Here is a 22350-nt window from a genome sequence, read left to right as displayed (position 1 = left end):
TTGATGGGAAAGGAATGATAAATTTATTTCCACACTAGGGATTTATGTACAAGTACTGTTCTTGAATCTCTGAAGAGCTCATACTTTCCAACAAGGTTATCTGCTATTTTTCATAATCTGTGTGCAGAGGTTCCTCCAGATTTCATCTAAGCTTTGGTTAAACTACTGTTTTACTTGCTAATTTTGCTATGTTTCTGGTAAAGCTAAAAGAAGTTATGCTGTTAAGGATAACCTATATCCCTTCTTGTGTCGCTGAAGGTAAAATGTTGACCTAAGTAAAACAAACACAAATGGGAGCAGGAGAGTAAGACAGTGACTCTTCTCCCAAGTGTGAGAGATAGAGAAGCCACCTCTAAGTTTCTGAGAACCAGAAGTGTATGATTTTGGCCTTCCATAACCTCAACTGCCGCAAAAGGAATACTCGAGGGGAACCTGGCTGACTCAGTCCATTGAGCGTCTGACTCTTAGTTTCAGCTCAAGTCATGATCTCAGGGTGGTGAGATCGAGCCCGGCACTGGGCTCTGCGCTCAGTGAGGAGTCTGCTTGACATTCTCTCCACCTCTTCTCTGCCCCTCTCCCACTCTCTCTCTGAAATCATCTTTTTTCAAAATGTAATACTCTATTTAGCTACTGGATTTTTTTAATGGTTTTCATGAAAATCAAGTGAGTTTTAAAAGCTCAATCTCTCAAAACAAAAATAGAAGAATGAAAGCTAAGCTGAAAATATCAAGAAAGAAAAAAGTTAAGGATGCCGTGGGTGGCTCTGTCAGTTAAGCATCTGCCTTCGGTTCAGGTCATGATCCCAGGGTCCTGGGATGAGTCCTGCATCGGGCTCCAGGAGCCGGCTTCTCCCTCTGCCTGCTGCTCTCTCTGACAAATAAATAAAATTTGGGGGAAAAAAACAAAGAAAGGTTAAAACAACCAAACATGCTGAGTTCAAAATAAACATTTTTTTAAAACTTTATCATGTATGGAATGAGGTTTTTGATTGTCTTCTAAATAATCTGTAGTTTTTGCATTGTAGGTGTTATGTCCCAAATGAAAATACAAGCCCGTATTACCACTGACATTCTGCAAAGTAGCAATGAACATAAATTTCCACAAGGCTGATTTTTTGGCATGTATTAAACTCCAACCATCTCCTAACGTTCAAATTACTGTGGCAAGTTTAATATTGTTCCATACTCTAACTTAATTCCATGCCAGTTGTTTTCATCTCAAATGAGATCTACCATTTAAACATTTTGTGAGGCTCAGATGGCGATATGTTGTGAATCTAACACTAATTTTCAAAAGGATGCACAGTTTCACATTTCCACATCTATAGAACTTTATTAATAAGCAAAACACATGTCAGCACGTTTTATATATGGGCAAGGACATTCCTATAATAGTAATTGGCACGTTATCATCTAACAGTTGAACTTTATCAAGAAGGAGATTTTAAAAATAATACACTAACATTTCATATGACTATTTGAAGAGTAAACAATTAAAATAACATTTAACAGCAGTTTTAAAATATAAAAGCTCATCGTTTACTGTTTACCATAAGCTGGAAATCATTCCAATACAACTTCTATTTAAAAAGACAAACAAAAAACTACGCATATTCTACAGGCCAGACAAATGGGTTGGCTAGGAAAGGCTGTGACAGTAATTAGCTTCTGACCTAATACTCCAGTTCCTTTTCTCAAAGGGCAGTGGGTTTAGGCAGTCACTTCTCAGTAACAGACAGAGTTATACATAGGGTGATCATGTAATTTATTCTCTAAGTTAGGACACTTTCGAGAGAGGAGGCACTATTTAAGCTGAGAAAACAGAAATAATCAGGGCTGAGGACAAACTGAGGACATACGTCATTCCAGTTAAATAACAGGATCAGATGCACTCTCGTTACTTTTGTGCTTTGGGGGACTACAGACCAGATGAAAAGAAAAATGTTAAATTAAAAAACCCTAATTTTTTTCTCCAGCTGGGCTTTTTGGATTTCACTTTCCCCTGTTGTGGGTGGTTCTGCTAGAGTATTAATGATTATTGTCTTAACAGGTTAAAATTTCTGAACCACCCCAAAGGCATGGGAGATAACTTATAGACTCAAAAGGCTAGAGATTAGTATTTTTTCTATTAAAGAGAAATTTTTATTTTAACCGAGTATAATTAAGATTTGCCTTTTAATTTTAAATTTCTAATTTCAAGCCTCAACACACTATACAGAAAAATGTATTTTTACCTTAAGTTCAGTTGATTTCATGTAAATACATAAAAATGGATTCTCCTAGCCCTAACTAGCTTATTCAAATGTAATAAAAATAATTTAATAAATATCTGCATTAACTTCCAAGCTCCAGGTCATATTCTTTCAAAAATTATTTAGACACCCTATCAAAGATTCTGATTTGCAAACTTTAAGACAGAGTGCAAAGATGGTTTAGCATCCCCCAAACACAACAGCAGCTCTTTTATCCAAGCTCACAGGGAATGAAGAAAGTATGTAGAATTTGATAGGTCTGGAAGAGAACGTTAAAGTTTTAAAAATAGTATTCTATGCCCCTGACTGGATGATGAGATTTAAGGCTACCACTGAATTGTACCAATTATAGGAGATCAGGTAACATGCACACTTGATTTAAGGGGGGGGGGAGAAAAATCAAAACAAAGCGTGAAGTTTTTGATATTGGATCAAAAGTGACACATCCATATTCAGAAACCAAGGATACACACCACAAAAACTAAAATAATAAATTTTGTAAAGTGATGTGATAGCTCATCTAGTAATCTATAATTACCATATATAATAGCTTAATTTTACCTAAAAGTTATCACAAAAATGAAGTATAGGTCGACAGAAACTTAGTATGAGATAGAGAAGAAATCTAGCATGAGACTCCATTTCTTATAAGTACATTCTAATTTTAGCTTCCAAATCAGGCAACTAAATATTTTTTCTTTACCCCCATGCTAGTTTGACTTCAAGGGATACAGAGGTACTTCAATAAACAACAAAAATTCTATGTAAGGAAGGAGAATGAGTGAGAGAAAACAAAAAAATAGGAGGCTCAATTAGCAAAACAAAACTGCATGTTTTATTTATCAAAGACAATGAAATAAATCAGAAAATACAGAGAAATACAAAAGAAGTTATAAAGCATAATTTATTTTTTCAGAAATGGAAAAATGTCCCTGAATAGTTTTAGATGTATCTTTTAGTAGTAGTCAGTATCTAATTATAAAAAAACAACCAATTTTATATGTTCTCTATAGCTGTATTAAATGATTTTTAAGTTTAAAAGATGATGTAATTCCCATCATTTTTAATGTTGGCATTCAAAAACAAAAAGAGAACTGAAAAGAAAACAGATGAGACATAAAATGATTTGCAAAATGTAGTAGCTTGTGACTGTAGATTCCAGTTGTAGTAATGGTCACATACACACATACTCTTGCCACACACACACACACACACACACACCACACTCCCATATTCCACAGACACATTTCTGCAACTTGAAAACAGATTATTTTGCATATCTTAATTCAAGATATGATTTTATGTTAATTCTACAATCATAAAGCAAGAAGCTATTAGTACAAGTTCTGATTTGTTTCATTTAACAAACTAAACATCTAAAGAAAAAATTATTACAATGAAAATTGAAAGATACTTTTATTGGCTTTTTAAAAGACAAATGCAAATGAGAATATCTTATTCAGAAAATTAATTTTCAAAAGTGTCTTAAATGAAATAAATATAATATCTAATACAATCTCTTCCTGCAAGACTCTCTAAGATGGCAATCTTAAAAACCAAGCTTCTCGACTGAGAATCCCTAAACCTGGCATGTTCCTTAAAAAGAAAACAACAAAAAGATGTTCTCTTAAAGGACATGTGGAATACCCATATCTTCTTAAAATCTGTCCTAAAACAAACTATCTTTAACATTCAGATTTTCTCTATATATTAAGTTCACTTAATTTTAAATTAATTGAAAAGATATCCAGACACAGTTTCTAAGAAAACAATGCAGAAAGTAATTTATGCATGGTTATTTACAGAAGGAGTTTGCTAAATAATAATGTAAATATCATGTTCAAAAATCTGACAAAGCTTTTCTATAATCAGCACAGCAGTTTTCAAAAAACTATATAAAGGGCGTTTCATGTGTAGAGTTACTAGATGAATCTAGGAGCCAGAAACTAAAGCATTTGACATGGTTAATAATTTCATTTTTATTACACTAAATGTCAGGTCAGAAGTCAATGGCATTTACATGCTGGAAGACTGTTTCTCACTCACCCCTTTCAATTAGATCAAACACTGATTAACTGGACTTGACTGCTACAACTTTATAGTTTCTTTCAAGTATACGCAAATCTTTTACATGGGCACATACGCAAATGTGCAAAACAAATGAAATTTAAATATTTAAGAGAATGAACAGAAATGGCTTTTAAGCATAAACCATCCTGCCATTCAATTTTGAAGATCTATCTTTTCTTCACTAATTTGTCTTCTGCTTTTAGGAGTCTTCTATCCTATTAAAGTTGTAGGTTTACAGATGATCTGGAAATTTCACATTGGTTTAAGAAAAGAATGTCTGGTCGATGCAGTCTAGGGACAAAGAAAGAATTAGTCTTATAGTATATTAAGTTGCAACTGTCTATATGATAATATAATAAAAAACATTTTATTACAGTATTACATCAAGTCTATAATGTCCTTTTGGTAAAGATAATATAAAACAGAATATATCAGAACATATTCCAAAGTTTAAGCTTCTAAAGGAAAACATCTAGAAAATATTTACATTAAATTTTAGACTCCTGAAAATGCAAGATAATTATACCGAATAAATTATTTTGCCTTTTATCTTACATATTGATACACTCTTACTGTTACTGCTTGCAAAGACATTTTAGTAGTTAAAAAGAAAATGTGACACCTTCCATGTAGAGGTAAAAGAACATTTAAAAGCATACTTTAATATTTTCCAGAAATAAAACTGTACTCTTCAGCAGAAATAACTAAATTAGATTATGTAAAACTCCTATGTTATAAAGTTTAAGCGATCAAATCCCAAACCATACAATTTCTTTACAAAAAGAACAGTTATAGTAAGTTTGAAACATTTTGTACTTGTAGATACATCTAGAAGTTAAGTGTTTTAGCAGACACTTTGCTTACACATTTCAAATACTTTTTTTTTTTTTAAGATTTTTATTTATTTATTTGACAGATCACAAGTAGGCAGAGAGGCAGGCAGAGAGAGAGAGGAGGAAGCAGGCTCCCCGCTGAGCAGAGAGCCCGATGCCGGGCTCGATCCCAGGACCCTGGGATCATGACCTGAGCTGAAGGCAGAGGCTTTAATCCACTGAGCCACCCAGGTGCCCCCACATTTCAAATACTTTAAAAGTTCAAGTCATTTATAGACAGGAAGTATATGGCAAAAATAGTATAGAGGGAGGAGATATTTCTAAGTCATATATCCAGTAAGGAGTTAATATTCAAAATAGTTAAAAAGAACCCACACAACTCAATAACTAAAAAACCAAATTAAAAAATGAAATTAAAAAATGAACAGAGGGGGCACCTGGGTAGCTTAGTGGGTTAAAGCCTCTGCCTTTGGGTCAGGTCATGATCCCAGGGTCCTGGGATTGAGCCCCGCATTAGGCTCTCTGCTTGGGGTGGGGGGAGGGGGTGGTAAGCCTGCCTCTCTGCCTGCTTGTGATCTCTGCCAAATAAATAAATAAAATCTTAAAAAAAAAAAAAATAACAGAGGATCTGAGTAGACCATATTCCAAAGTCATACAGATGGCCATCAAGCACATGAAAAGAAGTTCAACATCTCTAAACATGAGGGAAATGCATATGAAAAACAACAAGATTATCACACCACTTCTGTCAGAATATTCACCTATAAGTAAAAAGATAAGAAACAAATGTTGATGAGGACATAAGGAAATGGGAAACCTTGTAAAGTGTTGCTGGGAAAGTAAATTGAGGTAACCACTCTAGAAAACAGTATGAGGGTTCCTCAAAATATTAAAAATAGAACTATCCTATGGTCCAACAACTCTACTTCTAGCTATCTATCTGAAGAAAATGAAAATACTAATTCAAAAAGATAGATGCACTCCTGTTAACTGCAACATTATTTACAAAAGTCAACATATGGAAAATAACCTAAGTGCCCACCAATAGATGAATGTTTAAATATATAGGGTATGTGTACGTTCCATATATATATATATATATATATATAATCTATGTATGATGTCATACTACTCATATATATGGAATACATATACAGGATGGAATACTACCCAGCCATAAAAAAGATCTTGCCATTTGTGACAATATGGATGGACCTTGAGAATATTATGCTAAGTGAAAGAAGTCAGAGAAAGACAAATATTGCATGATTTCACTTACAAGTTCAATTAACAACAACAACAACAACAAAACAATAATAACATAAAACAACACCTATACTCATAGATACTAAGAACAGAGTGACAGAGTGGTAGCTATCAAAGGGGAAGGAGTTTGGGGATGGGGGGCAAAATGAGTGAAGGGGATCAAGAGCTACAAATTTCTAGTTACAAAACAAGTAAGTCGGGACGCCTGGGTGGCTCAGTCGGTTAAGCGGCTGCCTTCGGCTCAGGTCATGATCCCAGCGTCCTGGGATCGAGTCCCACATCGGGCTCCTTGCTCAGCGGGGAGCCTGCTTCTCTCTCTGCCTCTGCCTGCCATTCTGTCTGCCTGTGCTCGCTCTCTCCCCCACCCTCTCTCTGATAAATAAATGAAATCTTAAAAAAAAAACAAGTAAATCATGGGGACATAAATTACAGCATAGGGAATACAGTCAGTAATACTGTATTTGTATTAACTCTGTATGGTGACAAATGGTAACTAGGCTTATTGCGGTGAGCAGTTCACAAAATACACAAATGTCAAATCACTATGTTGTACACATGAAGCTAATATACTGTATGTTAAGTGTATTTCAATAACAAAAATAGTCTATTATAGAAAATAGAGATACGAGATCTCCTCATGTGCAGAAACTACTAGCGAGCTGCATGCAGTCTCCAGAAACTCACTGGATAACTAGTAAGACAACCTTTGCTCATTTCTTTATTCCCATTTATTCAAGTTGAAGCCTTCATTGTTGATACGAACTGACAGACATTAAGGAAACTATCAGAGTTCCTACTTTCTTCATACAACTTTTATTCTTTGATCCAGTTTTTTTTAAGATCAGTGCATGGAAAATTTCTTTTCAACCACAAATTTTTTTTTTTTAAACCACGTCTGGATTTCTCATTGTTTTATACAAAATCCCCATCCCTTCTGTGTAAGTGCTTTGTTGTATTTTGTATTTTCATCCTTTATATTGTGTGCTAATGGTTACTTATATCCTGTGGTTAATCCTTAAAAAATAAGTTTTGAAAGTCTGACCTAAAGTTTTTTATTCATTATATATTTTAAAAATTAAAATTTATGAAATTCAATTTTAAAAAATCTTAAAAGCTTCACAACTTACTAAATCTTAATTAGTTGATTGTTAACAATATAACAACATATTAAATATGCTAAGCTTAAGTAAACAGTAAGAGTACACATAATATTCATCTGGTGAATATGAATATCTGAAGGGAATAGATTTAATACATTTCTTACCTCTATAATAAGAAGAAATATCTTGTTCTATGAGCAGCTGCCATACTTTCAGACATGTTTCTGACTTTTAGATAATTAACAAATCCTCTGAAGAAAAGCAGCAGGCCTGAAACCGTTAAAATAATACAGCTGCATTATGTTCTTATTCAGAGAGGGCAACAATTTAAAATAGATAATTATAAACAAGATCCACTTGGCTTAAGGAATTTAATCTGTAAAATTCTATTCATTCCATGATATTTTATACTATAATGATAAAATCATGAAAAAATATAATAAAAGTTTACTGCCTTCTCAAATTTTTTCAATTTGTTAAGTCCAGATGTATCTAAACTTAAATAAAAATTAAAGCAAATTCAGTCATGAAAATCCAGAATTACACAAAAATATACATTTATTCCACGATTTCTTAAAATGGCAAAGATACCTAATGCATTTAAGGTGATTTAACTCAGGGAAATCCATTTTTACATGAAACTTTTCAATTAATATAACGACTAAGCAAACTAACACATATTTACTGATATAAGTTATTCAAGAAAGAATATATGCAAGGAATTTGCTAACAATTGTGGGATAAAACCAATAAGCCTGTCTACCAATATCAAGTGCCTGTCATCCGTGAAATCTGTATTTGAAGATATGTGTTATTTAAATAAAAATTTAATTATTAATTCTTATTTTCAAGTAATAAAAAAAGACTAATTTGTAATACAAATTTAGATAAGAGGAATCAGGAAAGAATTGGGAAGCAACTACTCTAGTGATTTCTTAAACAATGTGGGACAGATCTATCTTAGTATTCTCTATAACAGGATTTTTTAAGTAACAACCATTTACATAACAGGTATCCTTAGTAATTAATAAAACAATGCCAGTGAAATTCTTCAAAGCTTCAGATGGAAAATATTAGCAAAGTAAAAAACATTAGCATTAATAGTAAATTCTTTGATACACTTTATAAACATAGAATTCTAAGGGAAACATTTAACAACTTCAGTAAATTTTTAACTAGATAATGGGTGGGGGCAAAACAAAAATAGAAAAACGTAAGATATACATGCATGCAACTTTCCTCATCAAGAGTCTGTCAATTTAAAATGCAAACTCCCAAACTAAATTTGTACCCCAACTCCAAGACAGTAACCAAAGCACTAAAAAAAGAAGCATGGTTATAATAAAGAGAAATGATGGAAGATACACAAATAATGACTTAAGCGAGTGGTATAAATTTCAGCTAAATCTGAGCCCATCTGCTTCCCATATCCTCACTCCTTCCATTTGTGACTCCCACTCTGAATTCCACCCTCATGTTCTTCCAGATGCTGTTCAAAGATAATGGTATTGTGATCCAAATGTAAAAGTATTATTGAAAAATATAAACCAAAATTATTTGTGAAATCCCTACTTTTGTCTATGAAAATTGCTGTTTCTAAGACTATTTTGTCCTGCTCAGGCATTTTCTAAAATAAGCCAGTTCCTATCTAGAAACCAATCATTCAGCAGCTATTGTTTCTCAGTGTTCTACAATGTACTCAACATTCTTCTGGGTATATGTGAGAGGAACATTTTTACCACGGATTAAATTTTCACAATTCCCTAAATGCTAGACTGTGGTTCTGATGTGGAAATGGGGTGGTCCTCTGCATTTCACTGGGCCCTATAGTTGTCCTCCTAACATTCAATCCTTACAATATTTAGAAGCAAATATACTTATTTAATATGCTTAAATACTTAAAAGACTTTTTGTATTTTTTCACTTTTAAGTAAGAAACTCAGTAACAGGCACAAAATTCAGGAGTCAGAACACAATTAACAACACAAAAACTGCCTAAACCCTTTTAAGAATCTGGCTTCCTAACAAAATCATAGAATAATTTCACTATTAATTGTTAAGAGAAAGAATACAGGATCTTTACTGACCTTAACTGACCACTAAGAATTTGTTTTCCTAAAGATCCTAAAGATCCAACACCAGGAATGAACAAAAACTCAATGAGAACACTGCCACCTACTGAAATGCCAATATTTTCTGGTACAATTATGTTACTAAAGAAATGTGGGCTTTTTAAACTTCAGTCAGTAAATAAATCTGAAATGTAGATTAAAGGCATTACGTGATTTTGAGACTAACTTATCATACATCTAAAGTGAAAATCCCTAGAACAAAAATTGGAAATTCATAAAATTCATCAATATTAATAAAAAGACATGCCTTGTAGAAAGAAAACTTAACAGAAGTACTGTGATCACTGGGCATGAAGCCCTTCCTTATGCCTGGCTGATTAATGATTAATGCAGGGTACATTTCAAAAGTATGAAGAATGTTTCAATACTCCAAAAGTAAGAAAATGCATAGAACATCCAATTATCCTACTCTCAAAATATCCTAGGATCAAAGAAATTATGCCATGTATATTTTCCAAAATAAATGCTTAAGACAATTTTTTAAATCATTTCAGGATTTCAAGTTTTGCGATATTCAATTATCATCCAACTACTGATTTTTTAAATTGACAGACTCTGGATTTTCAATCAGAAATCTAGAGGGCAATGTATAATTAATTATCCCAATAGCTGAGATGATATTAAGTATTTGGATATGAGAATTTTACAGTAAAAAAAAATTATTTCCACGTTAAGTTTCAATACAATGTATTTACATCTTACAATCTGGAGAAATATCAAAGTTAAACGAAATGCAAATTCAAAGTTGAAATGCATTAGAAATAAACTTACCAAGTACAAGAAATATCCACCAAAGCCAATACTGTCCATTGAAATATCCAGTAAAATAATCAGAAAACTATGGAGTGAACATAAATATATTAACCATATTTATATACCTAAATTTGAAAATCATAAATCAACCTCAGTTTCAGAACAATTTACTTCAAATCATCTCTTGCACTTAAAACAACACAAAGAGGAAAAAGATGCTTAATGACATACACAATTATTTGAGGAAACAAACTTTAAAATCTTATATATAATAACAAACTTATACAAAATATTTTAGAAACAAAAACCAGTTTCAAAATTGTAAGAAAGGTAAAATCTATATATCTGAATCCAACTTTCTCATTAAAGAGTTCACATGTCAGTTCTTTTTTCATAATCTCTCAAAGCCACAACTACCATCCCAAACACACTACAGCAACCCGCTGCTTTAGATATTAACACCAAAAGCCACATTAGTTTAATCTTATCAGATGGGGATGTTTGCCTGACCTCTAAAAAGAAGAGCTTTTGACCTTCTGTACACCCCCTACTGTTAATCACTGCCAAGAATACCAGGCACATAAAGACCCCCAACTCATTAGAGTCTTTTTATTTTCAAACTAGATGCTCCAGTATTCAGTTCCCAACAGTGAGCTGAGAACAGCTAAATGAACCTTGAAGTGGCATTTCAACAGTTCTTATTAGTGACCATGGTAGACAGTTTTATACTCTCTGTGAAATGAGAATATAAACAGGCAGCTGGAAGGCAGAGTTTGAGGATACTGAACATAGGTATCTTTTCCTTGATTAGCCTCTGGAGGTCATGATTTATTATTTAAAAAAAAAATTTTTTTTTAAGTCAATCTAATTTTCTCCAGTTACTTCAGATAATTAATTCTTCCCTATTACCCTTTAGCACCTAAACAATGTTCCAAATGTTATTTTTTGAAAGTGTTTTATATAACCTAGTCTAAAACTACTATAAATTACTTCGTTTTATTTACTCTGTTTCCATTCATTGACCTCCAAACTGAACCCGATTTAACTAAAAATAACTTTGTCAAATGGAGATTTGCCCTCAAATCTGAAATTAAAAGTACCTCGAACTTTATTTTGGTAACTATTTCCAACTATTAATTGGTAATTTCCACAAAAGTTTAAAAATCCAATAGGTTTGTAATAACTAAAGTACTTATAAATTGTAAATAACAACACTATTTAGGAAGCATATGTACTAACGATTTGTTTTTTTAAAATCTTTTAAGTATTTCTACAGGAAGTATTTACAATTAATAAATGAACCGTAATCTAAATTATTGGCTTAGGGTTTTAGAAATTTCAAAAATTAAAATTTCTAAAGTACCATTATAGATGCAGATCCCTCACACTTCTACGTCTTTAAAATATGTACAAGGGAGAACTAAACAATTGGGGAAATATAGCTGGTAAAATAGGACTGCAATACACATTTTAATCAAGTGACTAATAATTAGAAATAGAAGATTTTCATATAGGCTTTAGAGTGTATAAGAACGAAAAGAAATAAAGAACCAAGGCAATACATTTTTAACTTTCTAATTTTTAAATATATTGTAGAAAATACTTAATAAATAATAATACCTGGCAAGAGGCAACCAAGAAAGTAAGAACATCATTCTTCACCAAAAATATTTACCAAAGCTAGTCTTTATTTACTCCCAAATGAAAAAATAAAATCACTTTCACCTTGAAGTCAAAGAAAGACTCACTATGTAAAATGGTTACCTAAATAAGCTTTTGGGCTCATTACTGAGTGAGCAAAAATGTTTTAAAATACCTATAGTCAGAGGGCTGAGCCAACTTGGGGTTTTTTGATGAGTAAAAATCATGTTGATTGGCCAATCACAGGATGCAAAAATCACACTTTGGAAAATAAAGTTTTCCAAACTGACACTAAGAATTTATCTAATTTTATTTTATTAATATACACCAGTAGTCTATTATTTATTTACATTCTACTTTCAAAAAGGGTTGTTAGTTTTTAACAAAACACATAATCATTTTTAAATAAACAATAAAAAACACCAAACGCCTTAGAAATAATACCAGAATCAGTGAGAGATATTTACAAATAAATCTGAGTGTCAACTCAAAAACAAAAAGAAAAGCTATGATTTATAAATTATAAATTTATAAATTACTTATTGCCTAATAAAACAAAACACCAGGCTTCGAGAAGAAAACCTTTCTCTCAGCACTCCACAGGGCATTTACTGCTTACAGCATTGTAAAGAAGTCAAAGTACAGTGGCACAGAGGCAGGACAGAATTAGAACAGGCAGTGAATTGAGACCAAGCTAGATTCGAATCCATCAAATTCTGGGATAGCAAGCAAGTTACTCAACTTTTTTCAGTCTCAGCTTCATCATCAAGAAAGTGGCTGGACTATTATGAGCATCACTGATACAAGTAGGAGTCAAGAATTTGGTGTTTGTAATGAGTTATGCTCGAAACATAATACATGTTCAATGAAAGACAGCTATTATTATTTGATAAAAAAGATTCTTAAAAATCTTTTTCTTGTATCAGTTCTCAATATACACCAAAGGCATATTAACCTTAATCCAATAGCAGTATTTTTTTTTTAAAGCACATTTTGTGTGTGTTTTTTTTAAAAACTTATTTATTCATTTGTAATCGCTACACATAATGTGAGGCTCAAACTCACAATCCCAACATAGAGAGTCACATGCTCTTCAGACTGAACTGGCCTCGTGCCCCTCAGTAGTGGTATTTTAAAGGGAAATGAAACAGTTCTGATGACCAAACTTGATGCTAATATATACCTCAGAAAACTCTGAGAATCCCCAGTCTTTGAATTTAGGCTTCCCATCTTATCACATCACATTACTTACCAGATAAACAACTGCCTCTCAACTAGGGGTACTATAAGAGAATTAGGCCCTAACACCCTGAAAGCATAGGTTGCATACTATGGACTAGACATTTTTTTTTTTTTAAATGACTCCAAATACACAAACTTATTAAGTTTAGGGGAGTTGAGAAAGCAGTCCTCAAATCATTTTTGTGTTCTGTGACTACGATGAGAGATCCATTTGAATAATAGTTATTATTACTAACATAATATAGTTATAGTTAATAGTAATATTATTACTACTATATAATATTACTATTATAATAGTAATATTATTACTAACATAATAATAACCACTAGACACATCTAGCTTCTTTTGAGGTTTTTCTAGTAATCACTTCTGCAAGGGCAGGGATTGTGTTTTATCTTTGTGTGCTCCCTAACACCTTAACAGATTTATGCTCATGGTGAGAATCCTCCTCATTATTTTTAAAAATGAAATTAGAAAAAGAATCTGTCAGGGAGCTGTTCTTAAACTGGCTCAGATTCTGATCATCTGAAAAGGAGGCAAGTCACAGGTACTACCTAAGAATCACTGGATTAATAACCAAAACCTATAATCTGGTCTGAGCAGCGCCAAGGTCTGGTAAGATTACTAACAGTCTGGGAAGTGGCAGGCTTCAAAACAATGGAAGAAACACATTAAGCCTATAGTTTTTTTTAAAATCAGTGTAATGATCTAGGTGCATAACTGAAGTGCCTGCAGCACTTAAGTAAAGCTAACATTTTAGTATGTGATTCTATCGAAAATTTTAGGAGGATGTGACTTACTCAGTTAGAAATCAATGTTTACATAAATGTGATTTGTAGAAATTTAGCATTTTATCAATTGTACAATAACACTGAGATATGTGGGTTACATTTAAGAAAACTTATTAAAACAATAAATAAAACCACTTTTTCAAGTGACAGTGTTGTGTCGTGTAGTGTTGTGATTTCTGTGGTGTGGGGCCCAACGCAGGGCATGGAGCCCAATGTGGGGCTTGAACTCATGACCCTAGATCAAGACCTGAACTGAGATCAAGAGTTGGATGCTTAACCTACTGAGCCACCTAGGTGCCCCCAAACCACTCTTGATCATTCTCCTAGGCCTTATCCCAAAGAAACCAGGGATAAGGCTTTATAAAAAGAAGCCAGAAAGGGCCTTTGAGAGACAAAGGGAAAGAGCTGGGGGAAGACTACGCTAAGGATACTACCATGGAATGGTTATGGAAAATTATTTTGGGACAAGCTGCTGAGAAGAGAAAAAGAAAAGGACTTAGCATTATCTCCCTACATACCATCTTGTAAGTGATAAGAAACAGACAGAGGGTAAATTCCAGAACAACAGGGAAATAAGAAAGGTGGAGAAGGATCAGAAGGGAAAAAAAACTTCTGAGAGCTACCTAGGAGGTCTTAGTTAACTTTTGAGCTCTTCATGTTAAGAGCTCAAAGGAAAAAGAGCTCTCAAGGAAAAAGATAATTAAATCCTTGAGAATTTCACTAACCAAAAGAAAATGTTCTGTTTTAACGGACAGCAGGCATGCGTGCGCTCTATCACATGAGTCACAGCCCTGGTTTACCAAGCACCTGCATTTGTGCAGCAGCTGGACACGTGCTTCAACAGTATCACCACTAGACCACACAGAAATCCTAACAGGCAGTATCACCAGCTTATTATGAAGAAATGCTCACAACAATTTAAAAACATAGTTAAAACACTGATATAAGTAAGAATCAAACTCAAATTTTTTTACTTCAAAGCTCTTTCCACCTAGTAACAAGCTCTCATGTAATAAAGTTACAGAATGTCCACACCACAGAGATCACTACAGTAATAAGGATAAAAGTTAAAAATATGTCTCAAAATAATTGATCCATATATGTGAAACAAACATTTATGAACCACACAAGAAATTTATAAATTTTAATTTTAGAGACAGAAGTGATAGAGGCTATTAAACACTCACCCTAACAATAAGAATCCATTTGATCAACGAAAGTCCAAATCCACAGATGGCACCATACCTTCCAGCTATGGTATTGGTGATACAGAAGGATAAACAAAATCCAAGCCAGTTGAAAATAAATGCCACTAAAAGCAAGAGAAATAGTTCTTTTAAAGACCACATTTTGGACATAATATTAACAGTACTTCATTGTACAATGGAAATAACAACTCCCTTTCTTTTGACTCTGTACCAATTATGTCTTCTTTATACACTATAGTTTACCTCTTGCAAATATATTAATTATTAACTATAAATTAATAAACAGATAAGCTTGGTTTCTTGTCAGTTTGATCAACAGGAATCAATTCCTTAAAATTTATCACCAATAGGTGAAGCTGCATTTTTAAACCACCGGAAAAAAACAAGTCACAAGGTAGCTCCCATGTGACCCCACCCAAGAATTACAACCTAACCAACCAACCAACCAAACTGGGCTTTTTTTTTAAAAGCAGTATTAAAGATGAGCCAAATAAATTATAAAGTATTTCCAGAAAAGGTACTGTTCATTGCCTCTTCCTCCTATCTGCCTTTCCCCCTTTTCAGGATGCCACCTACCTACAGAGTATTTTAAGGAAGGCTGGACCCCATACTTAACCCCAAAAGGTGGGTCCTGAGTAGTCTGGGAAAATCACAGGAGGCCTAAACTCCCTGTCTTTTTTTTTTTTTTAATAGGACTTCTGAACAGCATTTTTTGGTTCTTAAAAACACATCGAGGAGACAGGGGATGGAATATAGGTTAAGTAACAGTGGCTCTAAATTGATCATTGTTGAAACTGAGTGATACATACACAGAGGTTATTATAGTCTTGCCTAGTTTGAGAATTTCTACAATAAATTTTTTTTATTTTAAACTCCTTATCCACTGGATGTCAGTTTGGATATAACATCTGGAACTGCTACAGGGATTGTGCTATCAGGATGAGGATTAAAAGTGTAACTTCACATGGGTTACGGAGTGAAGAAAATCAAAGAAAAGCAGAGCCCCAGAACTGATACTTACTATGGCTGAGGTCTGCTTGTCTATGGATTTTCTGTTTTGTGAGATAATCTCCTAACTATTTAAAACAGCCAAGTAAGGGTTTTCTGTTACTTGTAACAGAAACCATTCTGACACAGGTCCCTGAGCTATAATCAGAGTGCCTTATCTTCCAAGATATTAACATTATCAAAATAATAATAGTAACAGTAATACAACTGAAGATCAATTTGAGCAGAACTTTGGTCCTGTTCAGTGCCTTTCATTCTCAATATTTCTAACCAACCCTCAGGGAAAAAAAGTAAATTACCTGAAGAAATGCTGATTTTTTCAGAATTATGAAGACAAAGAGGAAACATTTTAGGGTAAGTTTAAATGAAATAGCTATTTCTTCAAAGCAATTCCCCTACTCTGATAATTTCTTCCTTCCTAATGCCTGCTGGGCACAGCTTTCTTGATCATTTATGGTAAGCTATGTTATATAGTACAACAGTCAGGAGAATAAATTTTGAAATAAGAGACTTGTGTTTGAGTCACAGTGTGACATGTATCACTCATGAGACTCGCTGCTGACTTTGTGAGCCACAGATCTGCAGGGCCTGCTTCACAAGTCTGGTAAGGGGATTAAGTGAGATCATGAACCCGGCACTTGGTGACTGCTAAGAAATGTTAACCATTATTACTACCCATACAAAATGATATTTTTAGAGTAGGTTATATCTTTTCTGCAAAAAAAAAAAAAAAAAAAATTTCAGGAGACACTACTGGAGATAAAACTCACTTACATTCTATGTTTTCTTTTTTGTAAATAAACCTAGATACTGACCAGCATCTGGCTATCATCTACATCTGGGCTATCTAATGCCACCAGCCACACTGCTTTTTCCACTTGTTCCAGGAACCCACCCTACCCTACAAAGGGGGCTATTCAAATTTCAATTAATTAAAACTAAATTTAAATTTAAAATTTAGTCCATCAGCCACACTAGCCACTTTTGAAGCACTCAACAGCCACACTGAGCTTTTAACTATCATACTGGACATCAGAGATAGAGACTATCTCCATGGTCATAGAATACAGTATTAGATACAGCTGCCTTACATCTAATTGGTTAATATTTGTATTATCTGTGGAGAAAAACATGCAACTGCTGATCAAAAAATAATGTGATATTTAAAATAATGTACATTAATGAACAGCAGGAGAGATTCCCAAACCAGTGTGCCATATATGTGCTTAGTGACAGGCTGAGAGAGCTCCTCTTTTCCTCCTCAGCAAGCAGATGAGATCTGGGGCAGAGCACAGACAGCCACCAGCCCTGAACACCTTCCTCCTATATTCCAGTATGCTATAAATTTTCTATCATTTTGTAAGCATGTCACGTTGTTAAAACATAGGAAGCACTGATGGAGAAAATACAAAACAGCAAAATATTCCAGAAGTGCATTTTTACCTCTGCGTATGTGTATGTTTAGTTTTGGGGAAAATTAATTCAAACACTGTTTTCCTCAAAGCAGATTTACCAATATCTAATATACATATAATTATACTCACATCAGAAGAAAGATACAAAAGAACAAAAAAGTACCTACCGAGTCATTGTGATAGGAATGCTCTCTGATAGGAATATGGATTCCTAGAAGCTGTGTTCATGTGATATAATGTGTTATGGACCGAACTGTATCTCCTCAAAATTCAGAGACTGAAGCTCTAACCTCTCGTGTGACTGTATTTAGAAACAGGGCCTTCAGGAAGATAATTAAGGTCGTAAAGGTAGAGCCCTAATCCACTAGGACTGGTGTGCTCACAGGAAGAGAAGAGACACCCACATGTAGAGAGCACTCTCTCCACCCACATGTAGAAAAGAGACCATGTGAGGACATGGAATAAGACAGCTGTCCACAAGCCAGGAAGAAAGCCTTCACCAGAAATCAAATTTTCCAGCACTTTGATCTTGGACTTCTAGTCTCCAGAACTGTGAGAAAATAAATTTCCACTGTTTAAACCATCCAGTTGGTGGTATTTGTCATGACAGCTCTAAGAGACTAATACATAACATTATGTATTCTGCACCTGGCTTAAACACTGGGAAAACGGTGAAGCTGGTACCTACTGAAGCACAGATAGCTTCACTTTTTATGCCCCTTGGCCTGTAAGATAGCAAGCAGAGCTGCACAGGTCTTTAAAATATAGAAAGGGCAGAAACATTCAATTCTAAATCCTCTATGACATGCCCGAGTTGGCAAAAAAGAATTTAATAAATGTATGATAAACTTTTAGTGTGTAAAATCCATAAAATTAGGAACAACATAGTAGAGGCAAGCAAACGTATACATGCCTAGAAAAAAAGACAAGAACACTTTTCTCTTAGCTGTACCTCATTCATGCCACGTTTCCCTGGAAACCTAAGACAAATTCGGAAGCTTAAAAGATGTAAGGCATCTATTCCCCACACAGCAAGGCCCAACATGGAATCCAAAGAAGCAAAAGACTTATATAGACTTATATAGCCTATATTCCTTAGAAAAAGTTGCGGTAGCAAGCAGCAGGAAGCAGGGCAATTAACTCAGAAAAGTTGGTGAAAAGAATGCTTAGTGTTACTCCAATTACACTTTCCACATTCACCTTCCCAGTGCACTTCTTTATAAGAAAGTGAGTCAGACAGGTTAACAAGATTTGAAGGAAGGCTTCCCTTCTTTCTAAAAGGTGAATGCTCAAGTAAGGACAGGGAAGGAGAACATTACTACTACCTTAACCTAACAGCAATGTGAAATTTATGACATTCCACATATTTTAACTTAACTGATCCTCACATTAGTCTTTTAAGAGCAAGGTCAAAATTAATTCCACTAACAGGAGACTTAGAACAGTAAAGTACCACATAACTCACAAAGCAAGAGCTATAGGTAAGACAGAAGCATCCAAGTCTTTCACTCTCATAGCCAGTGATCTTTTTATTATACCACCCATCTACAGAAAGAGTGCAGCAGGATAACCTAGAAGGCAGTATTAAATGCTACAGTTTACTCTTTAATAAGACTTTACTTTTAAATTTACAAAAGCCACAAGATACTTATTAATTACAAAGGGGAAAACTTTATAATGAAGCCACCTTAACCTGATGAGAACTGACATCACCATCAACAAGACATAACCAGATCACTGCCTCCTGATATGAGGCACTGAGAAGGGCAGATCATTTCTATGGTATTCTTTAAAAAAAAAAAAAAGAGGGAGAGAGAGAGAAGGGTAGGAGGAGGAGGGAGGAAGAGGGAGAGGGAGGGGGAGGGGGAAGGGGAGAGAAAGAAGGCGGTGGTGGCAAGGAGGAAAGAAGAAATGCATAACCTCAGTCTAATCATGAGGAAATATTAGGTAAATCCAAACTGAGAGACATTGAACAAAACAACTGGCCCATATTCTCCAAAAGAATCAAAGTCATAAGAAACAAAGTAAGACTAACAAACTTTTCAATTAAGAGCAGACTAAGGCCAGACTAGAGAGCAAAATGGCAATGAAATACAATATATAATCCTGGACTATAAAAAGGGCACCAATGGAACAACTGGTAAAAACCAAATAAGGTCTGTAAACTAGTTAGTACTATTTCATAATGTTAATCATTGCACTGACATTACATAAAATGTTAACACTTTAGAAATCCACACGAAAGTTACATGGCAACTATTATTTTTGCAAATTTTTCCTGTTTTAATTTAAGGATACAAAGTTTAAAAAGTTTTACATTTTTAAAAATCTGGTATTTGTTTTGAAAATAAACAAATGAAAATCATAAATGAATATACATATAATACTAACAACGAGCACTGATTTCTTCAATCACAGAAAAATACTCAATACATATAAATGCACCAAGTTTCAAAGACAGTAAATTCCTAGACAAGGAATCAATTTCACTAAACTTAATTCTGAACTGCATACCGGTAAATTTCTCTCTTAACCTCAAGTGATTCCCCTCATTTAAACAATCAGTCATTAAGAAAGACAAGCTAACATTTTTTAGCTTTAAGACATTTCAGCTAAATTATAAGCAATGAGAAGACCAAAACAAATTTTTTCTTATAAACAAAGAAACTTTAATAATTTACAAATATTATATGACTTTCTTAAGGTATAATTACAATTTTTTTAAGATTTTTATTTATTTATTTGAGAGAAAGAGAGAATGTGTGTGTGTGTGCACAAGCTGGGGAAGGACAGAGGGAGAGAAGAAGCAGACTCCCTACTGAGAAGGGAACCTGATGTGATGTGGGCTTGACCCCAGGACCTTGGGATCATGAGCTAACCCAAAAGCTGAGGCTTAACTGACTGAGCGACCCAGGTGCCCTATACTTTTCCCTTTCTGGATTCACTTACCATATACAACATCACCTAAATATAGCTTTATCTGGACAGAACAAGTAATCAATGTACTGTTTTTCAGTATGTGTAATGCCCAGATAACCTCTTTAAGAACTGTAAGTTTCATGACTTGTCCATAGTAGGTGCTCAAAACTGCTTATTAATGAATACAGATGCTCAATATCATCAATCCTTGGGGAAATGCAAATTGAACCACAATGAGCTATTACCACATATCCATTATAACAGCTAAAATTTTAAAAACTGTCAAGACCTCATGCTAATGAGAATCAGAGCAACAGAAACTCACCGCTGGTGGGAATGCAGAGTGGTATAATCACTTTGGTAAGACAGTTTGGCAATTTCTTACAATTCGGAATTCACATTTTAAAACAATATTCTAATTCCTTTTAAAATTACAACAATTTAATATGTCTTTAACTGTGTGTCCCTCGAGTCTAAAAGGAGATAATGGGGGTGCCTGGGATGCTCAGTCAGTAAGATGTCCTGTCTTGTGATTTTGGCTCAGGTTCTTGTCTTAGGGGTTGTGGGATCTAGCCCCATGTGGAGCTCCGTGCTCAGCAGGGAGTCTGCTTAAGATTCTCTCTGTCCCTCTCCTACTAGCCCCTTCCCCATTTATGTTCTCTCTCAAATAAATTGAGACATCTTTAAAAAAATAAAAAGGGAATAATGCCAATTAATTTTTACTATATGTATTACATAAATAATATAAATAATAGCTAACTAATTTTTACCATAACACACGTATATGAAGATTCACACATGGTACAAAAGGCTAAACCTTACAAGAAAAGTTTTCTGAACAGAGTCCATTAAATTTTTAAGCATTAGAGTTCAAGGTCATTTCCACAGATTATCAATTATCCAATGGACTAAATCTTAATTTCTAGCTTTTAACTAACAAATAATTGACTCCCATTCCATTGTCTTAAAAACTTTTAAAAATAATATCAGATACAAGCAGATTACGCATAGATAAGGCATTCTGCTCTGACACTTTAAGGAATTATGAGAAGCAAAAATTATCAAGAATAAAATATATTTCTTTCTTTACATTTTCTGAACATCAACATGCTATTATTTTACCAAATTTATGTGTAAACTTTTTAGGATTACATGTGGTAAGAGACTGAAATGTGGATGATATAAGAGAAAAGGGAAGAATTAAACCATCAAAAAGTTCTGATCTGAAATATTTTTATTGATATTCACTGTAGTTTTATTCATACAACTTATATCACTTGAACTGTTTAAGTTATAAACCATGTTAAAGAAAATGTTTCTGACAAGAAGTATTGGTGAGGATATGGAGAAAAAGTGACCCTCACATGGTGTCAGTGGGAACGCAAACTGGTACAGTCACTGTGGAAAACAGTATGGACGTTCCTCAAAAAGTGAAAAATGGAACTACCCTATAATGAAATAATCACACTACTGGGTATTTACCCCAAGAATAAGAAAACACCAGTTCAGGGGCGCCTGGGTGGCTCAGTGGGTTAAGCCGCTGCCTTCGGCTCAGGTCATGATCTCAGAGTCCTGGGATCGAGTCCCGCATCGGGCTCTCTGCTCAGCGGAGAGCCTGCTTCCCTCTCTCTCTCTCTGCCTGCCTCTCCATCTACTTGTGATTTCTCTCTGTCAAATAAATAAATAAAATCTTTAAAAAGAAAAAAAAAGAAAACACCAG

The 22350-nt window shown here is 34.0% G+C and overlaps 1 protein-coding gene across 1 annotated transcript in view; it reads right to left on the bottom strand.

Annotated features, from left to right (window-relative positions):
• Window positions 1–1305: 1305 nt before the first annotated feature.
• NDFIP2 (Nedd4 family interacting protein 2) overlaps window positions 1306–22350 on the bottom strand; it is a 67196-nt gene continuing 46151 nt past the window's right edge. Inside the window, exons 5-8 of the mRNA XM_082700892.1 lie at window positions 15268–15392; window positions 10424–10490; window positions 7685–7790; window positions 1306–4612 (exon numbers count right to left, since the gene is read on the bottom strand). Coding sequence (XP_082557018.1) covers window positions 7687–7790; window positions 10424–10490; window positions 15268–15392 — 296 coding nt within the window. The 3' untranslated portion in view covers window positions 1306–4612; window positions 7685–7686. The remainder of the gene's footprint in view (window positions 4613–7684; window positions 7791–10423; window positions 10491–15267; window positions 15393–22350) is intronic.

This window comes from Mustela nivalis (assembly GCF_964662115.1).
Source record: "Mustela nivalis genome assembly, chromosome: 15".
NCBI classification, from domain to species: domain Eukaryota; kingdom Metazoa; phylum Chordata; class Mammalia; order Carnivora; family Mustelidae; genus Mustela; species Mustela nivalis.
Note: the sequence above shows the minus strand (reverse complement) of the source record. Positions and strands in the feature narration are given on the sequence as shown.